At 47.3% G+C, this 16,703-nt stretch overlaps 1 protein-coding gene and 1 long non-coding RNA gene across 2 annotated transcripts; one reads left to right on the forward strand and one right to left on the reverse strand.

Annotated features, from left to right (window-relative positions):
* Window positions 1-5,287: 5,287 nt before the first annotated feature.
* Window positions 5,288-6,161, reverse strand: LOC123183427 (uncharacterized). Its single transcript, XR_006492530.1, has 3 exons — window positions 6,021-6,161; window positions 5,559-5,863; window positions 5,288-5,453 (listed from the first exon to the last, which is right to left on the reverse strand). It is a non-coding gene; the product is annotated as an uncharacterized lncRNA (long non-coding RNA).
* Window positions 6,162-8,701: 2,540 nt separating this feature from the next.
* On the forward strand, window positions 8,702-11,156 carry LOC123183435 (uncharacterized). Its single transcript, XM_044596249.1, has 3 exons — window positions 8,702-8,938; window positions 10,412-10,605; window positions 10,701-11,156. Exons 1-3 carry the CDS (start codon window positions 8,864-8,866, stop codon window positions 10,921-10,923), a joined length of 492 nt encoding a protein of 163 aa, XP_044452184.1. The 5' UTR covers window positions 8,702-8,863; the 3' UTR covers window positions 10,924-11,156.
* Window positions 11,157-16,703: the final 5,547 nt, after the last annotated feature.

Genomic DNA, 16,703 nt, shown 5'->3' on the forward strand with positions numbered 1-16,703 from the left:
AAAGATTGAGAAGCAATAAAGCAAACAGGAACGACAAGTTCCTGCGGCCATCAAACCAGCCTCCTCGCGTACGTGTGTGTTCCCGGCGTAATCAATCGAAGCAAGGATTGATTGGCTGTTGTGCGTGCGTCTTAGAAAAGATGTGCATGAGTACTAGTAGATCAAGTCGGATCAAACGTGTTACGTTTGTATATTGCTTCAGCCGACTTGGGGTGGAATCCAAGACAGCCAACATTGCTTCGCTTCGTCATCGTTCAACATCCGTCGTCACCGTTGCTGAAAAGTACTCGGCGTCGGGACTGGGCCAACAATTGGTATCTAGAGCAAGGTTGATCTTCTAGTAACGGAAGATCATGTCGGACGACGAGAAGACCAAGCAGCTGGTGGAGTACTCCGGTGCGGCTAAAGTAATTGCTGCTCCGACGAGATCGGAGTATCCATGACTCGACCGTGGGAACTTCGTGGTGTGGGCGATCATGATGGAGTGGGTGCTCGAGGCTAATGAGCTATGGGAAGCCGTCGACCCCGGCGGTGATGAGTACCTGAAGGATGGTGCCTTATATCGGAAGGATCGCCAGGCTATCACGGCCGTCTGCTCGATGATGCCGATGGACGTGCAGCAGCATCTAATCCCGAAGAAATCAGTGAAGGAGGCATGGGACATGCTCAAGACGTTGCATCTAGGGCACTCGCGTGTACGCGAGGCAAACTTGCAAAATTTGCTAAAAAGCTAGGAGAATCTGAGAATGGGAAAAGATGAGACGGTGGACGCCTTCGCGGCGAGGGTTGCTTCGATGGTAAACAGGATTCGCAGTCTCGGAGACAAGTTGGAGGACATCTCTGTGGTCCTGCGTTTTATACGTGCCGCTCCTCCGCGCTACACATGCCGATTGTGTCAGTGATCGAGCAATGCGTTGATCTTAAGACTCTCACTTTGGATGATCTGGTTGGTCGCTTCAAGGCGCATGACGGCGGATGAAGTTGAGTCAAGGCGACGCGAAACAGGATGAGTACCTGATGCTTACGCGCGCTCAGTGGCAGACAATGGTTTCCAAAGAGAACAATTTCGACAAGGCGTCCGGTAGCGGCAGAAAGTACCGTCCCGCAAAGGACATCGACGATCAGTCGAAGAAGCCAAAGAAGAAAAGTTCGACAAGAGGAAGATCCGCTGCCACAACTGTAATCTGCTCGGGCACTTCAAGTCGGAGTGTAAGAATCCCCCGAAGGAGAATGCCCTCATGGCCCAGCAAGGAGATGAAAGTGACATGATGTTGATGTGTGAACTCGTGGACAAGGACGATCCAGTTCTTCAAGTGTCGGCTAAAGAAATTGTCGTGCTCTGTAAAGAAAAAGTTCACTCTCAAGATCATGGTTCAGAAACTCATGTCGATGCTACGGACGCGGGGGGTGATTCCGAAACCTACATCGATGTTAAGGGCATAAGCGCTAATTTCACTGAAGCGGATGAAGCAATTACCGCGTGTGCTCGGCCATGGAGAAGCAGTCTTTATACGACGTGTACACAAGATAAATCGGCATACATGACGCCTGAAGTCCATGAAGCATAGTATGCTGGTGCTAGAGCGGATGCATATGCGTGCAAAGAATACCGAGGCGAGGGTGTCGCGGTTGTCATATCGGCGTCAGAAAGTAGCCGAGGCGCCCTACAAACAGGAGCTGTCTGTCTCCCAGCGAGAGAAGCTTGGAGAGCAACGCCTGGTAGGCTACGCGCACACAGTCCGAAGGCTCAAGGCTGGCCAGGAAGCAGCCTAAAAGAAATGAGTAGGCCCCCAATAGGCCAGGAAGAGGGCAACTCACGTTGGCTCAAACCAGCAGGTCGTGGACCATGTAGAGCAGCAGCGTGGAGGCCTAAAGGCTTTTGTAGCAGCCGTCCACCAGGAAGCAATGGAACAGCTTGTGACCTATGGAAAGAAGCGGGAGAAGGCCTAGACGTTGGTTTAGTGAGCAGCAATTTAGGTGACAGCCTAACAGCAGAAGCAAACACGTCTAGACGTCCTCTATTGTCCGTGTCACTTGAAGATTTTCATGCGAGAGAAGGCGAAGTACTGCCTCTGATACCCGCGGATGAAAAGCCAATGGCAACGTGTGAAGCACGTGGCAACGCATCGCTCCTGAAGGTACAAGGAGCCGCGCAAGCAACGTCGCCTCCGACAGTAATGGAGGAAATGGCATCATCACCTACACCCGTACTTCTACAGCCCGATGTTGCACCCATATTCGGAGAGAACTCTTCAGACACTTGACCCGGTAAAGATGGAATGAAGTGGATGGCGGTGTCTAAGCGTCGACGAACCGATAGAATTTGAGGATGCAAATACAAAGGAGGGTTGGCGTCAGGCAATGGAAGAAGAGTTGAGGTCGATCCATGACAACAATGCATGAGAGCTTGTGGATCTTCCCAACAATAAAAAAGCCATGGATTTCAAGTGGGAATTTATGATCAAGAGAGATGCCGAAGGGTCCGTGAAGCACAAAGCAAAGCTAGTAGACAAAGAGTACATGCAAGAGCAAAGTGTGGACTTCGAAAAAGTGTTCGTTTCCGTTGCAAGGATGGAATCGGTGAGATTACACATAGCTCTTGCGGCTCAGGAATCATGGAGCATACATCGCATGGATGTAAGATCCGTGTTTTTGAACGGAGAGTTAGAAGGAGACGTTTATGTGAACCAACCACCGGGATTCATGAAAGAGGGAGAAGAACACAAGGTATTGAAGTTACACCAAACCTTGTACAGGCTACGACAAGACCCTTGGGCGTGGAACATCAAACTTGATCGGACGATGATTTCTCTTGGATTTGAGAGAGCCCCACTAGAGTATGTAATGTACAAGAGAGGTGAAGGAAGGAATCGTCTACTAGTTGGCATCTACGTCGACGGCCTGTTGATAACTGGAGCATATGAAGAGGTGATTGCAAAGTTCAAATTACAAATGAAGGAGTTTTTCAAGATGGATGATCTTGGTATTTTGAGTTACTACTTCGGGATGGAGGAACATCAAAAGCCAGAGGAGATCACACTATGCCAAGTGGCATATGCAAGAAAGGTACTTGAAAGCCGTGGCATGAAAGATTGCAATCACATTGTCGCTTCAATGGAATCTCGTCTTGAGCTGAGCAAGAAGGAGATGGTGAAACTACTTGGCTACAGTGGTAGTGACAAGGAAGGAATTGTCGACGACCATAAGAGTACCTCGGGCATGGCTTATTTCCTTGGTGGAAGCATAGTAAGCTGGCTATCACGAAAGCATAAAATGGTGACATCAAGTGAAGTGGAGTATCAAGGTGTGTGGCTAGTGAGGCTACACTCTGATCTCATGGAACGAGATCCGGAACAAGTGGTGCTCAATGTTGACAGTGAGTCTACAACGTTTCTATGCGAGGATCCAGTGCGGCATGATAGGAGTAAGCACATTGATACGATGTATCATTACACCAAGGATTGCGCGGAAGAAGGTAAGATGAAGGTCAACTACGGTTGCACTGATGATCAGCTAGCGGACATCCTAAGCAAGGGTTTGGATCGACATAAGTTCTTGGAAATGCAAAAAAGGATCGGCGCCGGAACAGTAACGTAACGACTTCGTGTTTAGGGGGGTGATTGTTGGAACTAAACACGACATAACCTCCCATATACGTGTGCGTATAGGTTTCTTGTTCTTGCATGTATCCGTGTAGGATTTAGTCTCCGAGTAGTATTGCCTAGGCAGCTAGCTTCTACTATATATATGCGTGAACCCTGTAACTTGTACAACCGAAAAGATTGAGAAGCAATAAAGCAAACAGGAACGACAAGTTCCTGCGGCCATCAAACCAGCCTCCTCGCGTACGTGTGTGTTCCCGGCGTAATCAATCGAAGCAAGGATTGATTGGCTGTTGTGCGTGCGTCTTAGAAAAGATGTGCATGAGTACTAGTAGATCAAGTCGGATCAAACGTGTTACGTTTGTATATTGCTTCAGCCGACTTGGGGTGGAATCCAAGACAGCCAACATTGCTTCGCTTCGTCATCGTTCAACATCCGTCGTCACCGTTGCTGAAAAGTACTCGGCGTCGGGACTGGGCCAACAATTGGTATCTAGAGCAAGGTTGATCTTCTAGTAACGGAAGATCATGTCGGACGACGAGAAGACCAAGCAGCTGGTGGAGTACTCCGGTGCGGCTAAAGTAATTGCTGCTCCGACGAGATCGGAGTATCCATGACTCGACCGTGGGAACTTCGTGGTGTGGGCGATCATGATGGAGTGGGTGCTCGAGGCTAATGAGCTATGGGAAGCCGTCGACCCCGGCGGTGATGAGTACCTGAAGGATGGTGCCTTATATCGGAAGGATCGCCAGGCTATCACGGCCGTCTGCTCGATGATGCCGATGGACGTGCAGCAGCATCTAATCCCGAAGAAATCAGTGAAGGAGGCATGGGACATGCTCAAGACGTTGCATCTAGGGCACTCGCGTGTACGCGAGGCAAACTTGCAAAATTTGCTAAAAAGCTAGGAGAATCTGAGAATGGGAAAAGATGAGACGGTGGACGCCACGTTGGTCAAAACTTGCAAAACTCGTGTTGTCCTATATATTTAACCCAGGTGGGTGGGAATGATCAACCTCGCGACCACCCCTTCTTAGTCAGCCACGTTGACTTCAATCACATCAACTCATAGTTGTGTCTAAACTTCCATTTTATGGCATTCCAGGAACCAGACTGTGAACAGGCCGGTACACTCTGGCTTCACGTCAATTCAGTTTATGCAGCTATGATGTAAGACGTAACCACACCGAAGCACACTCAAGAGCACATGTTTCCACTGGGTGCTTACAATCAATTATTATCATGTAAATGTGATAGAAACAACTGTTTGCAAGAAAAATGTGCAAGGATGTGCATATACCATATATCAGTAAAAGAAACAACATAGAAATAATAGTTACCATTATAGTACGTTTCCTGGATTCACGAAGCAGTCCAAGCAATTTTTCAAAAACACCGAGGCTCACTCTTTTCTTGATCTCGAGAGAGCCGGGCCACTCATTTGTAGATGGCTTTTCACCGCTACAATAGATAAGCAACATAACAATGAAATAAGAGTGCTGCCAAAACTCCGGGATGCATACATATGCGATGCTCTCCATAATGAACCGGTGCGTTGTTTGCTAAAAATATACTAGGAATTACAAATGAAAGTACACCTTGTAGCTAGTTAGCTGTGTGCCTCTCTAACAAAAGTGAATTGTGTGTGATTATTATAAGCAAGGTAGATGAAACAAACCTTTTGAAGATAGCAACAACATTTGTGAGTGAAGACCCAGTAAGCTGAATTGTTCCCTCCCACACAATGGCATGCGCCAATGCAGCATCCACCTTTTCAGGGGAGGATTTGACTAACACATCTCCCTTTGGTTCTTCTTCAACGGGTGGAGATGGGCTTCTTAAAGAAGAAACTGGTGGAGATGGCACATGGTCAGAATCATATTGGAAATCTGATACATCAGCCTCGTCCATAGTTATGGGGAAATTTGATGAGTTGACTTTGTCAGATTTGTTACCGTTACGATCATCTTGCGGCAGGGCAGCAATGGGCTGACGTTGTCTAGGTTGTCGTTCTGAAGCAACGATCAGCAGGAAGTCAGAGAATTAGACCATCTTTGGCCCATTCACGCCATCATACCTTGGTTGCAGCACAAGATCATCTATCTCGTTTGCTAGATCGCTAGATCTGTTACTGTTGCATGTCCCAGCAAAAGGTTTCTGCCCCCCAACCTGGTTGTTGAAATCAGTGCTCAAGGTAGCAGGCAGAGACTCCCCGACTTTGGATCTCACTGACTTGGTTGGCTTCATCGCGCTGCTGCTGCTGCAGATCCAGACACACGCACAGCAAGAGGTGAGAGAGGTCAATCAATCCATGGCGGAAGTGAGTTAACAAGGCGACTGGAGTTGTGGTAGCACACCATACACCATAGGAACGAAGGAACGAACTGGTCGGAGAGGAAGGGTTTCTCGGAGCTCACCTCGGTGCGGTCGGCGTAGAGCCCCGCGCGGAGGCCGGGGGGCGGTGGCGGCGGAGCGGGTGCTGGGTCCGTGGTAGGGCTGGGGGATTGGGTCGCCATGGGATGGGCGGCGGGATGGGGACGAAGGGGGAACGCCGCGCGCACGCGTCAGTGACTAGACTAGACTACGGTGTTGGGCGGAGATCCTGGGTATAAAAAAGGGCGACTACTACGGAATCTGAGTAAAATAAGCCGCCTTCTATGCCGTAGGATCCGCATGAGCTGGATCACTCGGATATATTCATGTGGTTTTTTTTAAGGAAAATCTATTCATGTGTGTGCCCAAAAAAAAAAAGCCCCACGAAGATGCACGCGAAAGGGCTTTCAAACTTGATCCCCTTCGAGGAAGGAATTGGTAATCTTAAAGGTGTCCTGGTGTGCCGTGATTCCCCTACTATCTCTCATTTGTTATTTGCTGATGACTCTTTGGTTCTTATGAGGACAGATGCTGAAAATGCAACTACACAGAAAAGAATTCTGGATGCTTACTGTTTAGCCTCAGGATGGATGGTGAGTGTAGCAAAGTCATACAGATGTTGATGACAAAGTGAAGGTATGTCAAACACTAGATATCATGACTGAGTTCTAATACTTGGGCCTTCCGCCTACGGTCCAAGTTGACCGAGTGGACTGCTTTAAACATCTAATTGAGAGGATTCAGAAAATTCATAAATGGATGCAAAGAGGGAACTTTATCTTATGGAAGCAAGGAAGCTATTAAAGCGCCGGCCCAGGCCATTCCTACATATGCGATGAGTGTGTCTAAATTTCTGAAGAAATTTTGCAAGGGGACCACTGATGCTATTTCGCACTACTGGTGCAGTGATGGGGAACACCAACACAAGATGCACTGGTTCGCGTGGTGAAAATATGTATCCTGAAGGATAGGGGTGGAACGGGATTCCGTGACATTCATAGTTTTAATCTAGCAATGCTGGCCAAACAGTGTTGCAGACTCATTGAGTATCATGATTTATTATGTGCAAGGGTACTCCGATCTAAATATTTCCCCTCCGGTGAGTTGCTAAACTGCGAACTCAAGAAGGGCTCTCCATTTGCATGGCCAGAGCATTTGGGCGGGAGTGCAAACTTTTAAAAAATGAAGTATTTGGTGAGCTTGTCCTTCAGTCAGCGTCGCAAACAACGGCGATCGCTCCAACACATTGATGTCATTGTGAGACCCGGGCATGCCAAAAAAAGCGTGCAAATCCAAAGATCCTGTGATGCTATTGCTTGAAGAATGATGGTAGCCTTCTTAACATGACCTTGATATTGCACTTGTAAAACCTTCAGGAAGTTTTTCCATTTGTGATGCATGCAGTCAAGAGACCCAAGCAAACTTGGCCACTCTCTTGCTTCTGAGATTGTCGAGAGCCTCTTGGTGTCTGCCATAGTTGGTTCTCTCAGGTACAGAGGTCCGAACACCTCGACCACGGCAGTTGCAAACCTGATCATGGCATCTCCGCATGTGGTCTCAGACATCCGTAGGTACTCGTCCCACGAATCGGTGGTTCTGCCATATTCAAGCATCCGGAGTGCGGCCGTGCACTTCTAGTAACCAGAGAACCCAATAGTTCCTGTGGCGTCCTTCTTCCGGATGAAGTAGTTATCATAGGACCGGATGTCATGGTACAAACGATCGAAAAAAATCTTGTGCATCCGAAAATGATGGCGAAAATGTTCAGCGAAGAGTGCATCCAGAACAAAGTAATCGGCCATCAATGTCAAATGGCCGCGCGCCCTATTGCAGTTGAGCACTCGATGAGCCTTGATCGAGCCCTTTAAATTGAGAACATGTTCATCCACACTCTCCACGTCTTGAAAGACCGACTGCATCATCGATGTCTCATCGGAGTACCCCTCCTCCTTCGACGAGCCATTAGATGACTCAACATAGTGCTTGTATATGTACTCCAAATCGGAATTCATTGCTAGAAAGAAGAGTCGGGCATGGTAAGTATAGTAGTAGCTGATGGTACCTCGCAGCGCGGTAAGAGGACGGGGGTTGAACGACCAATGGAGGTGACGGAGACGTAGAGTTCTGGCAGGGGTGTGGCATGGCGGGGAAGGCAAGAGAGAATGTGGGAAGAAGAGAAAACGGGGGGGATGAAGCCGCGGGGTCTGGGAAGGGTTTGGGTGGGCCGGGGGTGTCGGAGTCCTACGTGTCTGGTGTCCGAACTCCCATAAACCTCCCCCACGTTTGTCTCTGGTTTGCGGGAGAAAACGCTTCCTTCACGCCGACTGATACATACTTTGCGTTGGATGGCTTTCATGGTCCGGCAACGCGATCTAAACAGATACGGGCAGTTTACGAATCTGCCTTGAAGATGCCCTTACTACTCCCTTATAATCCAGCTCAACCTCCAGCTTCCGCACACGGCACACCCATCTCTATCGCTAGTTGCACTGCTCTCCGACGGGCACACATCTCCACTCGTGGCCGGGAAGTAGCGGCATTGATGTTTTTTTTTTTTGATCGATATCTAATTGTGAGTATTATCTAGCAGAATCTTTTTAAACAGCAATTATAATAGATAGACAGATGGATTCCCTTAAATAAAAGGAAAGATTTGTTTCACAGGAAATAAAATAAAAAGACAGATAGCTCTGCACGAGAGTAAATAAACAAGGTTCTCAAAAAAGAGAAGAAGAAAAAAACTCTGCACGATCGCTTCCTGTCCTTATAGTCGGCGGAAGGTCGGCGAACGAGGAACCCTAGCCCTAATCAGTTTCGATTAGCAAGGTATATATAGGTTCCAACCCGGCCGGCCTGATTTCTCGAGGAATCTTGCAGCGGGGCGACGATGGCGGCTTCCCTCCGCGCAGCGGGGAGGAGGATCATGCGTCTTCCACTGGAGGGGCTTCGCCACGTCCAGCAGGTATCCCATGTCCGGCTTGCTATTTTCCTAGCTAGGTCTGACCGGTGGTGCTCCTCTCTTCTTCTCCAAATACTATTACACAGCGATGCACGGGTATCCTTAAACACAGGCAAACGACATCTTTTGGACTCCAACTAGTTTTATATTTTGCCGTGTGTAAGATATAATCAAGGTTGAGGATAACAATTTTATCCATGGGTGTGTGTATTGACCCGCATGGATAAGGTATGGGCACATTTTCATATCCATGGACAGTGTCCGAACCGTACCCAACTACTCGTGGGCAGGACACGGGTGTGATTTTGTGCCCATGGATACACCGAGACAATACCCGATTATCTTACTGCTGGTGGGTCACATGTGTTATAAACCCTAAGCTACCTAGTCATTTTATGTAAGATCAATACCCCTACCTCATCCTCCTCCCAATAAGCAATTCCCCAACCATGGTCCCCTAAAAAACATCCCCAACCATAGAAACCTCTCGGTGGCTCGTACCTCCACCACACACGGCACTAGCAAATATACCACCACCCTTCGATGTTGTGTTGATCTACCTGATGGGTGCTCATCAGGCATGGATACCCATAGGGTATCGACATGGGCTTGGATATTTACCTGATGGGTAGGGTATGAGTATGATTTTACGCTCATGGAAAATATAGGTATGGGTGGGATTATTGTAACCGTGTCATACTTTATCCATTGCGATCCTTAATCAAGGTGTATTCCTTGTTCATATGCAGACCACATGTCTCATCCAGATTAGAGTTTTGGATTTCGGCCAGAAAAAAATACAAAATTCCAGCGAAATCCACCCATTTCATTCTGGCCCGGTAGATTAGATTGCCGTCCAAAAATTTCGGTCCCGTTTGAATTTTTGGCCCAGCCCGCCCAACCTGTGTTGCTCTTCTGGTGATGTGAAAGGCTGAAACTGAGCTACCAACCCTAAAAAATGTCAAATTCCTCGGTTCTTCTGTAAGCGGTGGCGTCATCCTCGTACCAGATGCGCCTCCTCTTCCTGGATCCCATTGTCCTCGCGCCTGATGTACGCTTTCTTCCATGACGCGGCGTGCTAGCAGTTGGCTGGGACCGCAGGTGTGCTTGTCCGGCGGCCAGAACTAAACTGGATATTGCAGCATCAGGTGCGCCTGCATGGGCAGCGCGAGATTTGGACAGTTTTGATTCACATATGTATAAGCAATCAATGGATCGTTGCTGTTCAACTTGGTTCTGCTGTATTCTAGTTGCTGCAGGATTTTAATTTTTGGGACAATTTCATTCAAAATTCGCTCATTTTTTGTTCAAGAATTCAAAACTTGGGTTTGTCTGCAATTTTCTAAAATTTTCCGACAAGCCGAATTTCGCCAATTTCATTCCGGGGCGGTATATTTTTCAAAACGAAATCCTAAACCTCGATCCAGACTACTATTTTGTTATCACTTCTGAATGCTGCTGCTTTTGTGTTTCCAGATTGACAGATCCAGCCGTCTTTGGAAGCAACACCGTGGCTCAGAGTATGGTGCGTCCGTTATCCGGCAGTACAAGGAGCAGCTCTATGATCTCATTGCCGGCGGCCACCCCGACTCAGCGACCTTCTTGCGGAACCGGAGTCTGCTCAAGGATCTCTCTACACAAATCGAGCCTAGACCACATGACCCTCTATGGTACAATATCAACTATATGCAGACATAAAGGTTTGCTCTCCGTACTTCCTCTGCTACATAAATGATTCTTACGTTCTCATCCCACCTACCTCTAGGCGCAAGTTAACAAGAAACAAGGTGGCTCGTTATGCTGCGTGGACGGGTATTGTTCTTATTTATGCGCTCGGTTATTGTGCCTTGGCTTCCGGTCCTGAAATAGTAGAGTATGAAGGATATCTTGTTACTGCCGAGAGTCTAGCCATGATACAAGGATATCAGCAGGCTGCTGAGAGAGTGCACAAGCAAGATGTTTATCAGCCTGTTGCTACTGCTGAATAGGAGATGGGTTGAAGATGACATGCATGCATCTTGTTTCAAGGAGAAGCAAGACGAATATCAGTTCTTTTCCGGCACCATGTTATATATCCGTTCAGTCTAGAACTTGAGACATGGCATGTTACGTATCCTTTCAGTCTAGACCTTGAGTAATATTATACTGGATGATCTTTGATTAGGGCTGCAGGCAGGCAACCCGCATAAGCCCGCATAAATATGACATTAATTCAAATTAAGCTGAATCTGGCCGGAAGAATTATAACTAGCCTGAGATATTTTGACTTGGAGGTGGGGCGGATCGGGCGTCGCTCTGCGTCCCTATCTTTGATAGCATTGTAATATATTTGCGATGTTGCTGCAAGCTATATTATTCTTTACGTTGCATGAATTCACGATCGTATGAATTGTTATCATCGAATCAGCATCGTCATGTGCTCCCGCACGTCACCCTATCTGAACAAGGACGTACTTCCCCAGCTCGAGGGCGAGGATCTAGACCCTGCCATGGGGACTGTCTCATTGTCGTCGCCCTCTGCCCTCAGCCACCTCAACGTCGGCGAGCTGGAGTCCCTCACCTTCGTTCGTCTCATTATGATGCATGCTCGGTTGCCTGGAAGCGGAAAGGACACAATGGTATTTTGCTTAGTTCACTTTGCACTAAGCGGAAAGTTATGATAATCCAACAATAATATTTTTTCATTACATGGACTAATGAAGGGAAGCAGCTAGCAGTACCAAGTTGTTTTGTGTACTCGTTCGTTGGATCGGAATTCGGAGGCGACAAGGCGGGCCAGAACCAACAACGCATGAGGCGTGTACTTTTACTAACGTTCATTTCTTTTTAATCTGCATATGCATATAAAACCTTTATGAAGTCAAACTTCCTAAAGCTTGATCGACTATATAAGAAAAAATATCAACATTCAGAATATGAAATCATTGTCATTAGATGGATCATGAAAGAAAGTTAGGGTTTGTACCTCTCGACGGCGCCGGCGCAGGTCCGCATCGTCTTTGGTGGCCCTAGGGCCATGGAGGCGCGGTGGATCATGGCAAGGGCCGGCGGGAGGGCTCCGTTTTTAGTCATTTTTCTCAATCTTGTTAGGGTTTGTGTCCTACTCAGGAAGGCGAGACGGCGGTGTCTCCGGCAGATCTATCTTTGGTGGATTTGCTCGGATCTCGTCATTGTTCATCTACGTTCGTGTGTCTTCGATTTGGATCCTTTCGATCTACGTTATTCTTCATCGGCGACAGTTCCTGTTCTGGGAGTGCTGGTCCTATGGGGCCTTAGCACGACGACTTTTCGATTGTCTACTACAACAAGTTGTGCCCGACTTCGGCGATGGAGGGATGATGATGACGGTGCGCCTTGTATTGCCATGATTGAAGATGAATAGATTGGAAGTTGTCTCGCAAAAAATAAAAGATGCATCATGAAATTAATTTTCATACTATATAATTTTTGTATTGTAAATGTTGATATTTTCTAAGATAAAGTATGTCAAACTTTACGTATTTTGACTTCAAACAAAGTTTATACACTGAGTAAAAAGAAACAAAAGGAGTATGTATTACACCTACATGTTTTATTTGAGATACGTACGTACATACTACTTGAGATGCTAGCATGGAATCTATGCGTTTGAAATGCCCTGCATGAATAAGAGCATCTACAACCAGGGTTGGAAAATTCCTGCTCCCAAAAGACCGTGGGTGCGTCCGGGCGCTTCCACTGACACTGAAGAAGAGAATCTTTTAGCTTGAGCAAGATGAGGGAATAATTTTAGGGCAGGAGAACCTTAAAGAATATATTACTAATTACTATAGGCAGTTGTTTGGGCCTTCTGAGGACAATTGTGTTTCTTTGGATGAGTCAAGGGTTGAGGATGTTCCTCAGCTCGCAGTTGACGAGAACGACATTTTGACAGCTCCTTTTTCGAAGAAAGAGGTGTTTGATGCAATCTCCCAAATGAAAAATAATAAAGCTCTAGGTCCAGATGGTTTCCCGGTGGAGTTTTATAAAAAGTGCTGGCACATCATTAAGGGGGACTTGGTCCCGATGTTCTAGGATTTTTTCTTGGGACAGTTGCAGTTGTTCCACTTGAATTTCGGCACTATCACTCTGCTTCCTAAGAAAACAGAGGCTGTGAGGATTGAGCAATTTAGGCCGATCTGTCTTCTTAACGTTAGCTTTAAGATCTTTACCAAAGTTGGGACTAATAGGCTTACACAGGTTGCGCATTCTTTGGTGCAGCCATCCCAAACTGCTTTCATGCCAGACAGGAACATCCTAGAAGGGGTTGTGGTTCTGCATGAAACGCTCCATGAAATCCACACGAAAAAACTAGATGGGGTGATTTTCAAAGTGGATTTTGAGAAGGCGTACGACAAGGTAAAATGGCCATTTCTTCAGCAGGCTTTGCGTATGAAAGGATTCGATCGGGCCTGGAGAGACCAGGTAGACCCGATCACGCAAAAAGAAAGTGTTGGAATCATGGTTAACGATGGCACAGGTCATTATTTCCAGACACGCAAGGGTCTACAACAAGGAGATCCGATGTCGCCGATTTTGTTCAACATTGTCGTTGACATGTTGACAATCCTAATAGGAAGGGCCAAGGAAGATGGCCAGGAAGATGGCCTCACCCCACATTTAGTTTAAGGGGGAGTGTCTATCCTACAGTACGCTGATGATATTATTATCTTTATGGAGCATGATCTGGGTAAAGCTAGAAACATGAAGTTAGTATTATGCTTGTTTGAACAATTATCGGGGTTGAAGATTAACTTCCACAAAAGTGAATTGTTTTGCTTTGGAAGAGCTAAAAGAAAAACAACATGCTTACAAAGAATTGTTCGGGTGTGAATTGGGATCTTTACCCTTCACGTATTTGGGTATACCAATCTACCATCACAAGCTTTCTAACAAAGAGTGGAAGAGCAATGAAGATCGATTTGAGAAAAAACTGAGCTGCTGGAAGGGCAAGCTTATGCCATATGGAGGACGATTGATTTTGATTAATTCGGTTCTCACAAGTATGCCTATGTTTTTATTGTCCTTTTTTGAAGTACCAGTTGGGGTACGAAAAAGGCTAGATTTCTGTCGATCGCGTTTCTTCTGGCAGAGCGACGAATTAAAAAGAAAATACAGACTTGCTAAGTGGGATATCATTTGTAGGTCGAAAGACCAAGGGGGTCTATGCATTGAAAATTTAGAGGTGAAGAACAGATGTCTTCTCAGCAAGTGGCTATATAAGTTATCTGTAGAGACGGATGTCACTTGGGCACAGATTCTTCGTAATAAGTACCTCCAGTCCAAAACTTTGTCCCAGGTGACGGTAAGGCCGACTGATTCGCCTTTTTGGAAGGGACTCATGCGAGTAAAAGTAGCCTTTTTCAATATGACAAAATTTGTAGATTCTGGGAGGATACATGGCTAGGGAGACGCCCATAGCAATCCAATATCCTTCTCTATATAGTATTGTTCAGCGAAGAGATGCTTACGTTGCAACAGTATTATAGTCAAATCCTCTTAATATTCAATTCAGGAGGACGCTAGTGGGACACCGTTGGGAAATTTGGCTCCATCTTGTGAGAAGATTGATGGAGGTCCAACTCTCTCAACAGCCAGATCAGTTATGCTGGAAACTAGCTAAAAATGGGAAGTTTTTGGTTAAATCCATGTATTTGCATATTATCAATGCTAGCGTTATTCCTAATTTGAAACATGTTTGGAAAGTCAAAGTGCCTTTAAAAATCAAAATGTTTATGTGGTTTGTCCACAAACAAGTCATCTTAACTAAAGACAATTTGGCGAAACGCAATTGGTTGGGTTCTAAAAAATGTAGTTTTTGTGATAGTGATGAGTCAATCAGACACCTCTTTCTCGATTGCCCTCTGGCTAAGATTTTGTGGAGATCGGTCCACATAGCCTTTAATATATCTCCTCTGAATTCCATCAACAGGTTATTTGGGACGTGGTTAGATGGAATTAACGTAGTAACAACGGGACATATCCGTGTAGGAGTATGTGCTTTACTATGGGCAATTTAGAACTGTAGAAACGATTTGGTTTTTAACAGAACAACAAATATTCATTTCTTGCAGGTTATCTTCAGGGCCACTGCACTTATCCGTATGTGGTCGCTACTCACTCCCACGGAGGCAGGAAGCATTTGGTTACTGGATCTATCCGATGGGATACGATAGCTCGGGTTATATTTAACTGGTTTGGATGGCGGTCATGTAATAGGATAGGTGTTTAGTTTCCTGTCTGTTTTATTTGCCTGCCGGTTGTGGCTGTCCGGTTTGTTGCTTTCGTGCTCTGTGTTGAGCACAACCTTTTTTGTTCGAGACTACAAGACATTTGTTGGATCTTTTGCTTATTAATAATATGGCAGTATGCATCTTTCTGATGCAGAGGCCGGGGCAAACCCTCTTTTCAAAAAAAAATGAACACTGCATGAGAAGTTGCCATTTTGCCCTCTCCAGAACCACAAACCTCAGATGTCATATCCATTCTTCATACAAACACATGCAAAGTATCTAGATCATACGAGATAGCACAGAACGTAGCATTTTGGGCATCGGACATCCACAAAGTTCATCCAAAAGGCCCACGGAGTTCAAATTCAACCTAAATAGAACATTAAACAACTATAAAATAATCTAAACATAGATAAAGGGGCCGGCCAGAGTTCACCGCTTCTTGGCCGAGCCCTTGCCCTTGCTGTTGGCGGCGCGACGGCCATTTACATGTCGGCGGCAGGAGGTTTGTCGTCGCTGTCGTCGTCCATGGTGGCGCCGCTCTCCGATGTGGACGAAATGTACCCAGGAAGGTGGCGAAGGTGGCGTTGGTGTTCATTCGTGTGGCGGGCGCCATTGGTGGTGGTGGTCCCTTCTCCTAGGCGAGGAGCTCGGATGCCTCGAGACCGAGGCGGGGGCACCACATGTCAGTCTCCGCCGGTCATCGACCGCCACATGACCTCGTGGATGAGCGCCTCCTCTGGGTCGACGGGGCCGAAGCGCGCCCACTCGCGGGAAGAGCCGAACGTCGCCAAAGCCGCCGCCCACTGCCGCTCATGTCGGGCCGCCTTCGTCTCCGACTCTGGCTTGCGCATCCGCACTGCAACCACGGGCGCAAGCACCATCCGCTGCCCGGGTGGTGCGCGCGCCTAAGGGAAAGGGGAGATGCCCGCGCTTCGGGTTTGGAGCAGCGCAGTGCGGGACAGCTGATCGCGCCCCGCATTCTGCTGACGGGAGGTAGAGGAGCTCGTGGCGGACGCGAGGGAGCTTGAGCTCCCGCCGGTGTCCACACATGAGTGCTCCGCGGTGATGCATAGCGCGAGCTCCTCATGGTCCGGCGCGTCGGAGCTAGATCCGCGGTCCTTCTCTTTGACGAGACCATCCTAGTCGACCGGATCGGGCACACTGTGGGAGCGCTCATCGGAGCTGGCCATGGCGGAGCGGAGGATAGGGTTTGGAAGGAAGCGGAGGTGACGAGGACAATGGAGAAGTCGAGTGTGGATTGAGGTTTGACTATGATTCGTCAGATGGGATGGGGTTTTTCTGGGGGGCGGCGCAGACCATAGCGGGCTGAGCTGACGTGACGGGCGAATCCGGACACATCCGGGTGTATGGGTCGGATATGGAGTTGCCAGTCAGTTCGGGCATTTGGGCCAGATTTGGGGCGCCCGGTTTGGTGCCGCTTTTGCGTGTGGTCACTTATCGAGCAATTCCTAAAAAGAACTTATCGAGCAAAAGAAGAAGAAAAAAAGCGACGA

This window comes from Triticum aestivum, chromosome 1A, assembly GCF_018294505.1.
Source record: "Triticum aestivum cultivar Chinese Spring chromosome 1A, IWGSC CS RefSeq v2.1, whole genome shotgun sequence".
Classification (NCBI taxonomy): domain Eukaryota; kingdom Viridiplantae; phylum Streptophyta; class Magnoliopsida; order Poales; family Poaceae; genus Triticum; species Triticum aestivum.